Consider the following 12,915-nt stretch of genomic DNA (forward strand, 5'->3'; position numbering starts at 1 on the left):
ATTGAAAAACAGAGAATACTTGAGATCTATCTTTAAAAATATAAACCTAAGTTAAACGTGAATAATCATTAATAAATGACACAAAATAACGAGCACCAAATAAACTAGTAGTACGAGTTGGTCCCCAAACATCCGAATGTACTAACTTAAAAGGTTTTAAACTTTTATTATCAAAACGAGACTTAAAAGTAGCCCGACGATGTTTACTAAGTTCGCAAGTAGTACAATTAAACTTAGAAAAATCAACTAAAGAAGGGACCAAGGCTTGAAGACTATTTGAAGAGGGATGTCCAAGGCGGCAATGCCACTAGTAAGCTGAAGAGGAGGTGGAATGTAAAGCTGTCGGAGCAGTAGTTGGCTGGAAATAGTAAAGACCATCCTTCTGAAACCCCCCACCAATCGTTTTCTTCGTCTTGAGATGCTGAAAGACACAACAGGAAGGAGAAAAATTTAAATCTGATATGATTTTGCGAACTAATAATAAATTGAATGAAAATTGAGGGATATATAAAACTGATGAAAAAATGAGACCCGAAGTGCGAAGGTACCAATTCCATGAATAGATTATTTTGCACCATTCGCTATAGTAACAACCGATAGTGAAAACACATGAGAAATATCAGAAAGAAGAGATGGGTTACCTGTCATGTGATCGGATGCCCCTAAATCAATGATTTAGGGTGTAGAAGATGAAGCATGGAGACACGTATTACCTGAAGTAACGATAGTAACGGAGGAGGAGGGCTGATTTGCACGCTCACGCTTTACCAGTTTGGTGCTGGTGATTGACCCAAGAGGATGGGATTCCTTAGTATCCATCACAAGAGTTGCTGAACAAATGAGATATAGTAGCGAGAGGGAGCCGAGATAAGAAAACCAAGATCTAGCCGAGATGAACCCGAGAGAAATTATCAGGGAGAGAGCCGAGGAGGGATCCGAGAGAGATTACTGAGACGAGAACTGAGATCGCCGAGTAGAGATCGCCGAGAAGAGATTAAGAGAAAGCCGAGATGGAATCAAGATCGGAGTCTGAATAAGACTAAAAAAAAAAAAGTTAAAGAGGGATCGATTTCCACTCTGATACTATGTTGAAAGAGAGAGAGAGAGAGAGAGAGAGAGAGAGAGAATATATGAAAGCGTATATGTTATTGAGTAAGTAATACAATAATACAATGATGTTTATTTATGAGGAGCTACGAGAGTAGGTGAGTGGAGAATAAGTAAACCATATACATGATAATTTTATTTATGGTAATAAGGGGTAGGTGACAACTCATACAATACTAACTGTACACATGTGACAACTCATACAATACTGTACAACAAAATCTCTTATGGTAAATCACATTCCATGATGCTAGGCTATCTGCTATCATATCTCAACTAACAATATGTCAGTAATTGTAATTAGTGATATAATGATAATAAAAGCCTAATATTAGTTAACAAAGTTTTTAATTTAAAATCCAAAGAACAGAGATGGATTCTTAAACAAAAATAATTATCTAAGATTATTTATATGTTAACTTCAGCTATTAAAGGCCTGGTTTTGACTCTGGTGATATGGAGTGTTGGTTGAACGACCCCACTATTATAATATAACGTGTAAATTAAACTCTTGAGAAATCTTTTTGCGTAACGCTTCAGTTATATTGGTTTCTTAAAGATCAGTATTTTGGCTACTTGTTAAAAATCACTTCTAATGAAAAAATTAGATGGCAAATCATTGTTACTTTTTGAATCAACAACAATTCAATGTTCATACATGACAAAGCACATTTTCCCCATACACTACTTTTTTTTTTTAATTTATTTATTAGTAAAGATGTATAAAAAAGCATTTAAAAGGGGAACTGTGGTGACCTTGTGGGCGGGTGTGGCGTGGGCGGGTGTGAGGCACTGGCAGGCTACCACACTGGGCAAGCTATGGGTGCACAATCTCACATCGCCTGGGTAAGGGAAAGGTGAAGTGCTTATATGTGGTGGTGTTATCTCTAATTGGTGGTATAAGGCCTTTTGGAGTAAAATCCAAGAGCAAAACAGTGCGGGCTCGGGTCCAAAGCGGACGATATCATACCATGTGTTGGAGTAGGTCGTTACAAATGGTATCAGAGCCTGACCTAACCGGAAGTGTAACCAACGAGGACGTTAGGCCCAAAGGGGGGGTGATTGTAGCGACCTTGTAGGCGGGTGTGCTGTGAGCGGGTGCGAGGCACTGGCAGACTGCCATACTAGGCGAGCTATGGGTGCATAATCCCACATCGCCCGGGTAAGGGAAAGGTGAAATGCTTATATATTGTGGTGTTATCTCCAATTGGTATGAGGCCTTTTAGGGTAAAACTCAAGAGCAAAACCGTGTGGGCTTGGGCCCAAAGCAGACAATATCATTTTTTTTTCCCTAAATGACAGAAATTATATAAATTTATCAAGTAAAAGTACAATTACACACGAGGAGAACCCTCACAATATCCCACAAACAAAGAGATGCACCAAAACAAACCTTAGAAACCAAAAGAAGTCAAGATCCTATGATATCCTGGAGGCATACCCCCAAGACATCCATAACATCCCAAATAATACATTTAACCAAAACCATATGATTTCTAGAACCCTCATCATGTAACCTACAATTCCTTTCATTCGAAATGAAATAAAGAGTGGCAGAAAACACCATTCGAAGCAACTTGTTCCTGAAAGAATTTATCTTCACTTGCTGCACCAAAACTATCTTGAATCCCTCAAGTGATAACCAACCTGTAATATCCCAATTCAGAATCTCCCCCAAACCATACCAAACCAGCTTTGTAAATTCACACTGACAGAACATATGCTCAGTGCTCTCTACATTAACCAAACATAAGGCACATCTAGAAGCTAACTGAACTCCCCTTCTTTGAAGATTTGTTTGTGTTAAAATCCCTTCCTGAAGTGTTAACACTGCATGCACTGACCAACGAGGTCTTCCCCCATTCCAACACAAAACAAACCAATTAACTTCTGGATTAGGAACCCTAAAAACCTCCCATGCAGCTCTGAAAGTAAACTCAGCCCTCTGCCACAACACTTTATCTGAACCTCCAAAAATACTATACTGTTTGCAAAACTGAAGCATCTCCTGCAGATTAGCAGTAAATTTATCCACATCCCAAGCGTTAGTAGAAATTAAATAACTTAGGGCTGTGTCCTTCACAGGATTCAAGACACTCAACATCCTATAACTAAATCTCTGGGACAAAAAGCCTTCACACCAAGGATCTAAGAACAGCTTTATGGAAGAGCCATCTCCAATTCTGTAACTGCATCCGAACAACATCACCTCCCTTACTACAACAATGTTCTTCCAGGTAGATGAATAAATATCACGAACCATAGCCTGCCAATAAGCTATGTTTCTAGCATAACAATTTCTAAACCAAGTCACCCATAACCTGTCTTTTGAAATCAGGAAATCCCAGGCAAGAGAACACTTTGCAGCCTTGTCAATGTCCATTAATCTTCTAATACCAAATCCTCCTTCAGCTTTAGGAGCAGTAATTCTCTTCCACCCTAAACCATGTAGCTTTCTCACATTATCCTCATGCCCCCAAATGAAGTTTCTCATCCTTCTTTCTATGGTATTGATCACTGTGGCAGGCAGAGAAAAAACAGAAATCCAATAGTGCACCAGAGGAGTGATCACTGCACTCACCAACTCCACTTTCCCAGCCAATGAAAGATTAAGCCCTGCCCAAGTAGTGGTAGATGCAATCACTTTCTCAATAAGAGGTTTGCAATCTCTAATCTTAACAGCCTTGTCAGAAATAGGAAGTCCCACGTACTTGAATGGAAGTTTTCCCAGCTTGCAACCCAGAATAGAAAGTACATTTTTGCTTCTCTTTACTGTCCTAGTTAAATAAACTTCAGACTTATCTTTATTAACCCCCAGACCAGAGGTACATTCGAATTGTTTCATAAGCCTCTTCAAAGTTACAACACTGCCCAAATTAGCTCTAACTACAATCAACTAATCGTCTGCAAAGAGTTGATGTGAAACAGGAACCTCAGCCTTTCTGGCGGCCTCAGAAATCACTAAATTACCTCTGTTAACTTCAAATGCAAACATTCCTGATAAGTATTGTGTAACCAAGGTAAAAAGAAGAGGAGATAAGGGGCAACCTTGTCTCAACCCCCTACTTGATTTGAAATACCCTGCCGGACTTCCATTTATCAGCAAAGAGAACCAAATAGTTGAGATACATTCTTTAATCCACCCAATCCATGTAATACCAAAACCAAACTTGTTCAACAACTGGATCAAAAAGTCCCATTTAACTGAGTCATAGGCCTTTTTGATGTCCACCTTCCATGCAATGGTTGGTTTGGTATGCTTGTGACCAAACCCTTTCAGCAATTCATGGGCCAAAATTATGTTATCTTGGATTTTCCTTCCCTTAATGAAATCATTTTGTTCTTGTCCCACCAAATTTCCAAGAATCTTAGTGATAATCTTATACAAAACATTGCATAGAGAAATAGGTCTGAACTCCCCAAGTTTAGTAGCTTCTTTCTTCTTTGGTATGAGTGTAATGAAGGTGCTGTTAATACCTTTTCCCAAAGCTGGATTTTGAAAAAAATTGCAGTACAGCATCAGTGACATCATCACCCACAAATCTTCAGTATTGTTGATAAAACCTAGATGTAAACCCATCAGGTCCAGGGGCTCTATCAGCTCCCATGCCAAACACAATTTGCTTGACCTCCAACCTGGTGATAGGAACCTCAAGGGCAGCAGCATCTTCCACTGACAATTTCTTCCTAATAAAATTTTCTGATACATGGATATCAGCACAATCAGGTTCTGTAAACAGCTCCCTAAAATAGTCAATCAACCTCTCCTGAATAATATTTGAATCATGAGTGATTGCTCCATCCCCATCCTCCAACACTCTGATATTGTTACATGCTCTATGTTGCTTGATCTTTTGGTAAAAGAACTTTGAATTTCTGTCAAGGTCTTTAACCCATCTAATTCTAGCCTTCTGAGTAAGGATCACAGCCTCATTGGTTAAAGCAGATTCAAATTCCATCCTAGCATTGAATTCCTTTTGGATACTATCAACATCTATTCGATTTTGCTGTACTTCCATTTGGCAGGCCTCAAGATTACTTCTAGCTTTGCAAACACCCTCAAACACAGAACCAAACTTCATTGTATTCCAATTTTTAACAGCAGCCTTTGTGATATTCAATTTCTGCCACAAAATCTGAATTGGATCTCCTTTAACTTTCCTCTTCCAAGCCTCTTCCACCACTTGAGTAACACAGGTTGAGTATTCCACACTTGAAGAAATCTGAATGGTTTAGGGCCTGAAGCAATTTTATCTTGACATTGCATGCACAATCCCCAGTGATCAGAAATTAAATGAGGGGTTAACAATACTTGAGATGCAGGAAAGGAGTTATGCCAAGCATCATTCATAAGAGCTCTATCCAATTGGCCATAAATCCTTTGCCTACCAAACTGATTATTGCACCAAGTGTGACTTCCATTCAAAACTGTTATATCAGTAATACCTAGAACATCAATCAAATGGTTAAATTCTCTGAGAACCCCAGGAGGATGATCTTTCCCCCCCTTCTTTTCATGATTATACCTCACAATATTCCAATCTCCAATTAAAATCCAAGCCCCATTAACAATCTGATAAAAATTTAACAGATCTCTCCACAACTGTCTTCTTTTAACCACTGTATTAGCAGCATACACAATAGCCATAAAAAAAAACTTCACTCCTCTAGCTCGAATTGTAACTTCCAGCAGTATAACTTGAGCCCTAATATCATGAGTCTGGACATCAGACACTAGAGGATCCCAACCACACCATAGCCTCCCCCCATGATGAGCACTGTAGTTGTTTATCCATCTCCAATCATGTCTGATTTTCTGAGAAATAGCTTGGAACCTAGACTCCTGAACTCTAGTTTCAACCAAACCAACCAAAGATAAGGGGAATTTGCTCAACCATTTTTAACTTCCACCTGCATTTGATCCTGTTGAGCCCCCTTACATTCCAAAGACCTATCATTTGTTTAAAAGGTCTGGTGGATTACCAGCCACCATCCTCTAGTGAGTCTAATATTTTCTGTGTCAATCTCAACCTTCTTATTCTTCTTCTTATTCTGTTTTTTGGACATATTTTGATTAGTTCCAGACTGCTCCCCAACTTTAAGTCCCTCCTCCTTTGATGGACTGGAAACAAGGTAAATAGAACAAATAGGTTTAGTAACAACGTCATCCTCCTTATCTGAGATAAGTATACCCACATTTTCATTGTCATTACAATATCATACCATGTGGTAGAGTGGGTCTTTACAGGAACGCATCCCTCAGAAACAACACAAGACCCAATAGGGCAATAAACTTTCAAAAGGGTCCAAAAAATCAACAATCTCATCCATAAATTTACAATTTCTTCCAACAACTCAACAAAAAAGAGTACTAATAATGGTGAACTTCAACGTGCCAATAGGGGTCTCCTTTCCTTCAAAATATCGCCTATTTCTTTGAAGCCATAAGCACCACCAAACGCATAAAGGCGTGACCCTCCAGAAGTCACGAGTTTGGGCCTGCACCATATGATCTCTCCAATCCTCAACCAAACCTCTGCAAGACCTGGGCATAACCTACTGGACCCCGAACAAAGTCAGCATCATAACCCAACAGTCCCATGGGCAATGCGAAAGAAGATGGTCAATTGTTTCCTCATTTCTCAAACACATGCAACAACAATTGACCACAACCTGTCTCCTCCTTAGATTATCTTGAGTCACAATCTTCCCCAATACCAATGTCCAAGCAAAGAAGGCCACCTTGAGAGGAGTCTTAGAATGCCAAATAGCCTTCTGGAACGCATCCGCTGGACCTCCATAAGACACCTAACAAAGGACCGAACCTTAAAGCGACCCTGGGAAGAAGGAATCCACACAGCAGAATCAGGAACTCCGTCCACAATCTCCTGGCGATACAACAACTCCAAAAAGCGAATGGCCTCCCCAATCTCCCAATCCTTAAATGATGCCGCCTTACCAAGAGGATACGATTAAATGGTCTTCACAGCAATAATGAAACAAAATAAAGAACTAAAGCGAAAGGAGAATTGAACAGAAAAAGTTATTTGCTGTAAAATAATTCTCTACAACTCCAAAAACTGATCCAACCCTAGAAATTACAAAGCTTTATATAAACCTAAGACTAGCTAATTACCATATATAAGTTGTTGAAAGATATAAAAGTTGAAGAAAGAAATTAAACATGAAAAACACAAGGAAAGACACACAAAGCCCAAAGGGTTACATCACCGTTATTATATTCTCTCTTGATCTTTGCCTCCATTTATAGGTGAAAGGATACAAGTGATAAATATGGTGGAGGATTCTTAAAGTCAATCCCATATATTACTCCAATCGATCCCGTATTCTTTCATAGGCTAAAATCACCCCTATGATATTCTCACAACAATAATTTGTCAAGGAGTAAATTAAGGATTTCTATAATAATATTCTCCAACCCCCCCTCCCTCAAGTTGGAGCACGAAGATTTTCTCAAGTGTCCAACTTGAAACTAAATATGAAATTGTGGAGAGTATGAGATGAGCAGATCTGAGACGAGTTGATTCGTAGATCCGAGACGAGTAAAGGATAGAGTAGGGTATGAATCGTATGATAAACTTGTTGTGATACCATGTTGAAAGATATAAAAGTTGAAGAGAGAAATTAAACATGAAGAACACAAGGAAAGACACAAAAAGCCCAAAGGGCTACATTACCTTTATTATATGGTCTCTTGATCTTTGCCTCTATTTATAGGTGAAAGGATACAAGTGATAAATATGGTGGAGGATTCTTAAAATCAATCCCGTATTCTTTCATAGGCTACAATCTCTCCTATGATATTCTCTTAACAATATTCTGTCAAGGAGTAAATTAAGGGTTTCTATAATAATATTCTCCAACATAAGTCAAAATCAAAATAGGAAAGTTGCTGAAAAATAAAGAAAGCTGAGAAAGTTGCTGAAAATTTAAAGCTGCTGAAAAAATTAGAAACAAACCAAAACTTTCAATAATTTCCTTTTTCTCCTTGTCTTCCCTCCACTTCTTTCCTTTTTTGGTTGTTCCCTATGTTTTAGGAAACTTTATGCTGGGTCCACATCTACATCAGTCCCCCCGTGTTGGAATGAACTCACCCTTGAGTTGTCGGAATCCTCATCAGAATGGCTCTTGTAAGGAACCAAATGCTTGACATTAAAAATATCTGATGTGCGAATATGACTTGGTAACTTCAGCTGGTAGGCATTACCATTAATCTTTTTACTCGAGGAAGTTTACGAGAGATAGTCTGTCTGAATTTAACAAACTAAGCTCGAGGTGCCTTTTTAAGGCCATACAGAGTCCTTCAGAGTCGACATACCTTATTAGGAGGGTGATGATAACCTGGAGGAGGCTGCATGTAAACTTCCTCAAGTAAATCTCCATTGAGAAATGCATTCTTAACATCCATCTGAAAAAGTCTCCAATGACGGGAAGCGACCATAACAATAAGAGTGCGAACAGAGCGAAGGCGTGCAACTAGAGCAAGTCTCCTCAAAATCAATGCCATACTCCTGTGTGAATCCTCTGGCCACAAGTCGGGCCTTGTAGCGCTCATCAAACCCATCTGAATGAGTCTTGATCTTGTATACCCATTTACATCCTACTGCAGAATTTCCAGGAGGCAAATTAACCAGATCCCATGTATGAGTTTTGGTTAGTGCATTGAACTCCTTTTTCATTGCTTGCTGCTACAAAGAGTTAGAAGAGGCCTTACGAAAAGCATGAGGTTCATGTAAAGTTGCAAGGGCATGATAGTAATGGAAATCATTAAGATGTGCAGGTGCAGCTCTTACCCGAGTGGATTGACGCGTTTAATCTCAAGTTGGGTTCATACTCCCCTTGAGTTTGAGGGGGACTGTTAGATTATAAGTTTACCCATTTACCTACCTTTTATGTTTCTTACATATTATAAATTACCATATATGAGTACACCTACCATATTAGTATATATAGGTTACTTGTTCATCACCCACCTACCTCCAAACCTTTTCTTGTATATAGGACCTTTATGAGATCTCACACATCAATATTTTCTCTTTATATTTAACATGGTATCAGAGCCTTTTTGATCTCTGGTAAATAATCTACCAGTATATCGTAGTCACCGCCGGGGATGGCACCATCATCCCCATCCTCGGCGGTGATCAACCTTCAAACTTATGCTTCCACATCCCAACCTTCAGTCTCAAGTCCTCCATAATCAGTAAAAGCCTTATTTGGCCGCCCAATCAGCCTTCAGGACACATCAACAGTGGTGCCAGCGGTAGTGCGTTACCTGCCACGACAGTTTATGGTAACTATATATATGGTAATCCTATACAATATATTCTAACAATAACAAAATAGATTTAGTTAGAGATGGATGGCAAGTATTGGGTTGTTAAGTTTTCTCTTTTTTCTTTCCGCCTTCTATTTTCCCCCCTTTTTCTTTTTAGCCCATGCTAGTGGAGATGGAGATGTAGACTGGTTTAAAGGCCATTCGAGGACTCGAACGAGCATGTGAAAAAAAAATAATAATAAAAATAAACAAAACTACATAACCCTTACCAGTTTAGCTTGCTAACGCCTTTTTTTTCAATTGAAGCACCTCAAATTTTTCAGAAAAAAAACCAAGAATATACAAAGTTTATAAGAATGGGAAATCCCATGTAATTGAAAAGGAGAGGAAGAAAAAAAAACAACAGAGAAGAAGAATGGAAAGGAAAGAGAACCAATGCAGTGAGAAGATACTACCCTCCGAAAATGACAACCTAAAGTCCCTCGAGTAAAACACTCCATAGGAATGCCTCCCCATTTTGGTACAAAATCAGGCCTCCCATTCCCTGGACAAGGGATTTAATTTATCTCATCCTCCAAGGAAGTCAATAAATCTATGGTCGCAAGCATTTGTCTGTGTTGACATGTGCCTGACATGCTCAAAACTCTTCTTTAGTAGTTATTCTTTTTTTTTTTTTTTTTTTTTAATAAGTAAGATTTCATTAAAGGCACCCAAAAGGGGAGCGCTCCCAAAGAAAACAGAAGTCATCCACAACGACACTATAACTTCAAGATATCCACAAAATCCAAAAGATGGTCCATAGAATTACAATCCCGCTCATTGACCCAAAAAAGTAAAGAAGATAGAATATTGTATTTAAGAGGCCAAATAGGATATTCCTCTTCCTCAAAAGATCTCCTTTTCCTCTCGCGCCACAAATAGTGTATTCTTTTATTTTTTTAGCTTTATGAGTATTGTTTGATTTGAAAAAATAAATAAATAGAATGCAAGTAAGAAAAATGTCAATGAGAATTGTGGTTAAGGTGTGGGTATTGAGGTGGATAAAAGTCTACAAATTTAAAAAATTTCACTATTTTGAGAAGTTGAGAGTTCGCAACAAGAGACCTATGGCGGAATATGATATTGTCATGCAACAACCACTAATATCCTCTAGCATGGATTGATATGTGATCCAGGATCATCTACAAGGCTCTCCAAGACTAATTGGGCCCGCTAGCCAGCTACAGCTTGGGTTTTATTTATCTTAGGGTTGTAGTTAGGTGCTTATTTTCTGTCTTATTTGATTTTTATGTTTTATGTTATTTGGTAAATGATAGTTATAGTCCTTGTCTTTTAAAATAGTCATGTGAGTTTGTAAGTATTTTGAAGGGCTAGGATTTATTAGCTATTGAAGTAATCAAGGACTAGGATGCTAGGGCTGCTATATCCCTAGTATAAATAGTCTATTAAGAGACTTTGTATGTAGTTTTTATTCCAGAAAATCAGATTTAGAGTTTCTCAGGGTCTCTTTGCCCTAGAACTCACCTATCCACGTTCCAACTTCGATTATGTCGCTTTATCTCTATTTTTCTGCTTTTTTATTCTTGGAAATCCTTTTCCTTCTTGGTTTTGCACTGCTACAGTTGCCGGACAGCAGCTTATCGCTACTGCCCTGCATCAATATGGTTCAACTTTGACAATACATGTGGACAACAAAATGATTAAAATTCAAGGTTCAAGCACAATTGGAATATGAGAATTGAATATATGTGAAGCCTTGAGAGGAGAGTCACCATGGCCTAGGATTTTTTTGACAAAGGATATTGACTGAAGTAGACAGAATGAAATGAGAAAGGTTAACCATGTATAAGCATGAATCTTCTGTTTTTGTTTTTCAATTTTTTTCTTGTGTTTTTTTATTTTTATTTTTAGTAAAGGGTTGTCTAAAGGGTATATTTTTCAATTGAAAAGATTTCATTTAGGGTTTTTTTTTTTTTTCAACCAAGTCTATGAAAATTGTGTAAAAGATACCCTTGAATTTATTCTGGAGGGAATTGGATGTCATATTTTTAAAAAGTGAAGCAATGGCACCCAAATTTTCTTTAATTAGCAACCACGTACTGCAGATTCATAACAATATTATTTTGTTTTGTTTCATCAATGCACCTAGAACTCATCTCTATGACTTTTTCTTGATTCTTCTCAGTAAAAGTCTCATATTCTAATAATTTCATCAAATTGCAGGTTCCTGCTATCCTATTTACACCAATCTGCCCACATTCCTTATCCTTCCGGCCTCTGATATTACCTGAGCATGTAACACTTAGAGTGCAAATACCTTTCAATAGCAGAGGCCATGCATGGGTATCATTTGATGGAAAAGGCAGAAAACAGTTGGCACCCGGGGATGCGCTTGTGTGCAGCATGGCCCCTTGGCCTGTGCCAACTGCATGTCAAATTGATTCCACCAGTGACTTCTTGCGCAGCATCCATGATGGGCTCCATTGGAATTTGAGGAAAACCCAGTCATTCGATGGTCCTCGGGATCCATAATATTTCTCTTTGTTCTTTTTTTGGTAAAAGAAATGAAATTCTATTTGGAATCGTCTCTCTATTGAACATTTGAGAGCTACTACCATGCGTCACCTTCAGTGAAAGGTAAATAAAATTAATTTCTTTCCCTTTTAAGCAGAGACAGGTTACCAAAATGTATCAAGCAGTCCTGCAATAGAAAATGTGTCAGGAGTTTAATGTTGCTTTCGTGTTTTAGAGAATCCATACATAACAATCCGAAAATTATCTACGGAATGAAGAATCATATCCCTCTGTACTGTTTATATTGTTGCCCCTCTAATGGTGCTCTGTATTTCTGTGGAGTGTACTTCACCATCCTTGATAGTATTGGGACCTAACCAACTGTTGAAGTTCTCTTTTTTTCTTTTTTAAATTGCCTATGCTAACACCTTTTTGTAAATTATTTTAATGAAGGCTTTATCAATCTGGTCTGCTATAGTAGTGGTAAGTGGTTATTTGGTTAAAAAAACCAATTTCCACTACTCAGCTCAAACCAACCAATTTCCACTACTATAGCAGTATATATATACCTCTCTTCTTTCTTGGGAGGATAAGTGTTACAAGGAGAGTCTTGTCTAACATTGAATCCGGATTGGAAGTGAAATGGGTATAAATGAGTTTAGTATTAGTCACACCTAATAGTTTAACTTTTGGGTTGAGCTGTGAAACATCTGACCTGTTACAATAAGCTTCTTTTCATAAAAAAATTGGTTAAAAAAACAAAAAAAACAAAAAAAAAGAAGGAAAGAAAGGAATATTGACATTGCAAAGACCAACATCGCCATCGGAAATCACATCCGGTCAAACATTATTCTGTTGCCGCAGTTCATTATTTCCGGCCAAGCATCCATTGCTTCCGATGTGGTCCATACAAGCAAAAGCACTGGAACTCTCATTTATTTTTGCAATTTAGTCATTCAAATTTATCATAGACACATTTATACTCCACATTACAA

The 12,915-nt window shown here is 38.1% G+C and overlaps 1 protein-coding gene across 2 annotated transcripts in view; it reads left to right on the top strand.

Moving 5' to 3' along the window:
- The window catches only part of LOC132268239 (NAD(H) kinase 1), an 88,289-nt gene extending 75,957 nt beyond the window's left edge, over positions 1–12,332 (top strand). For both annotated transcript variants that reach the window (XM_059769057.1, XM_059769058.1), the window contains one exon: positions 11,630–12,332. In XM_059769057.1, the coding sequence (XP_059625040.1) occupies positions 11,630–11,938 (309 nt within the window). In that variant the 3' untranslated portion in view covers positions 11,939–12,332. The remainder of the gene's footprint in view (positions 1–11,629) is intronic.
- The last annotated feature ends 583 nt before the right edge of the window (positions 12,333–12,915 follow it).

Source organism: Cornus florida, unplaced genomic scaffold (assembly GCF_030987335.1).
Source record: "Cornus florida cultivar Cherokee Brave unplaced genomic scaffold, ASM3098733v1 CherokeeBrave_3.0.0_Hap2_Chr08, whole genome shotgun sequence".
In the NCBI taxonomy this organism is placed as follows: domain Eukaryota; kingdom Viridiplantae; phylum Streptophyta; class Magnoliopsida; order Cornales; family Cornaceae; genus Cornus; species Cornus florida.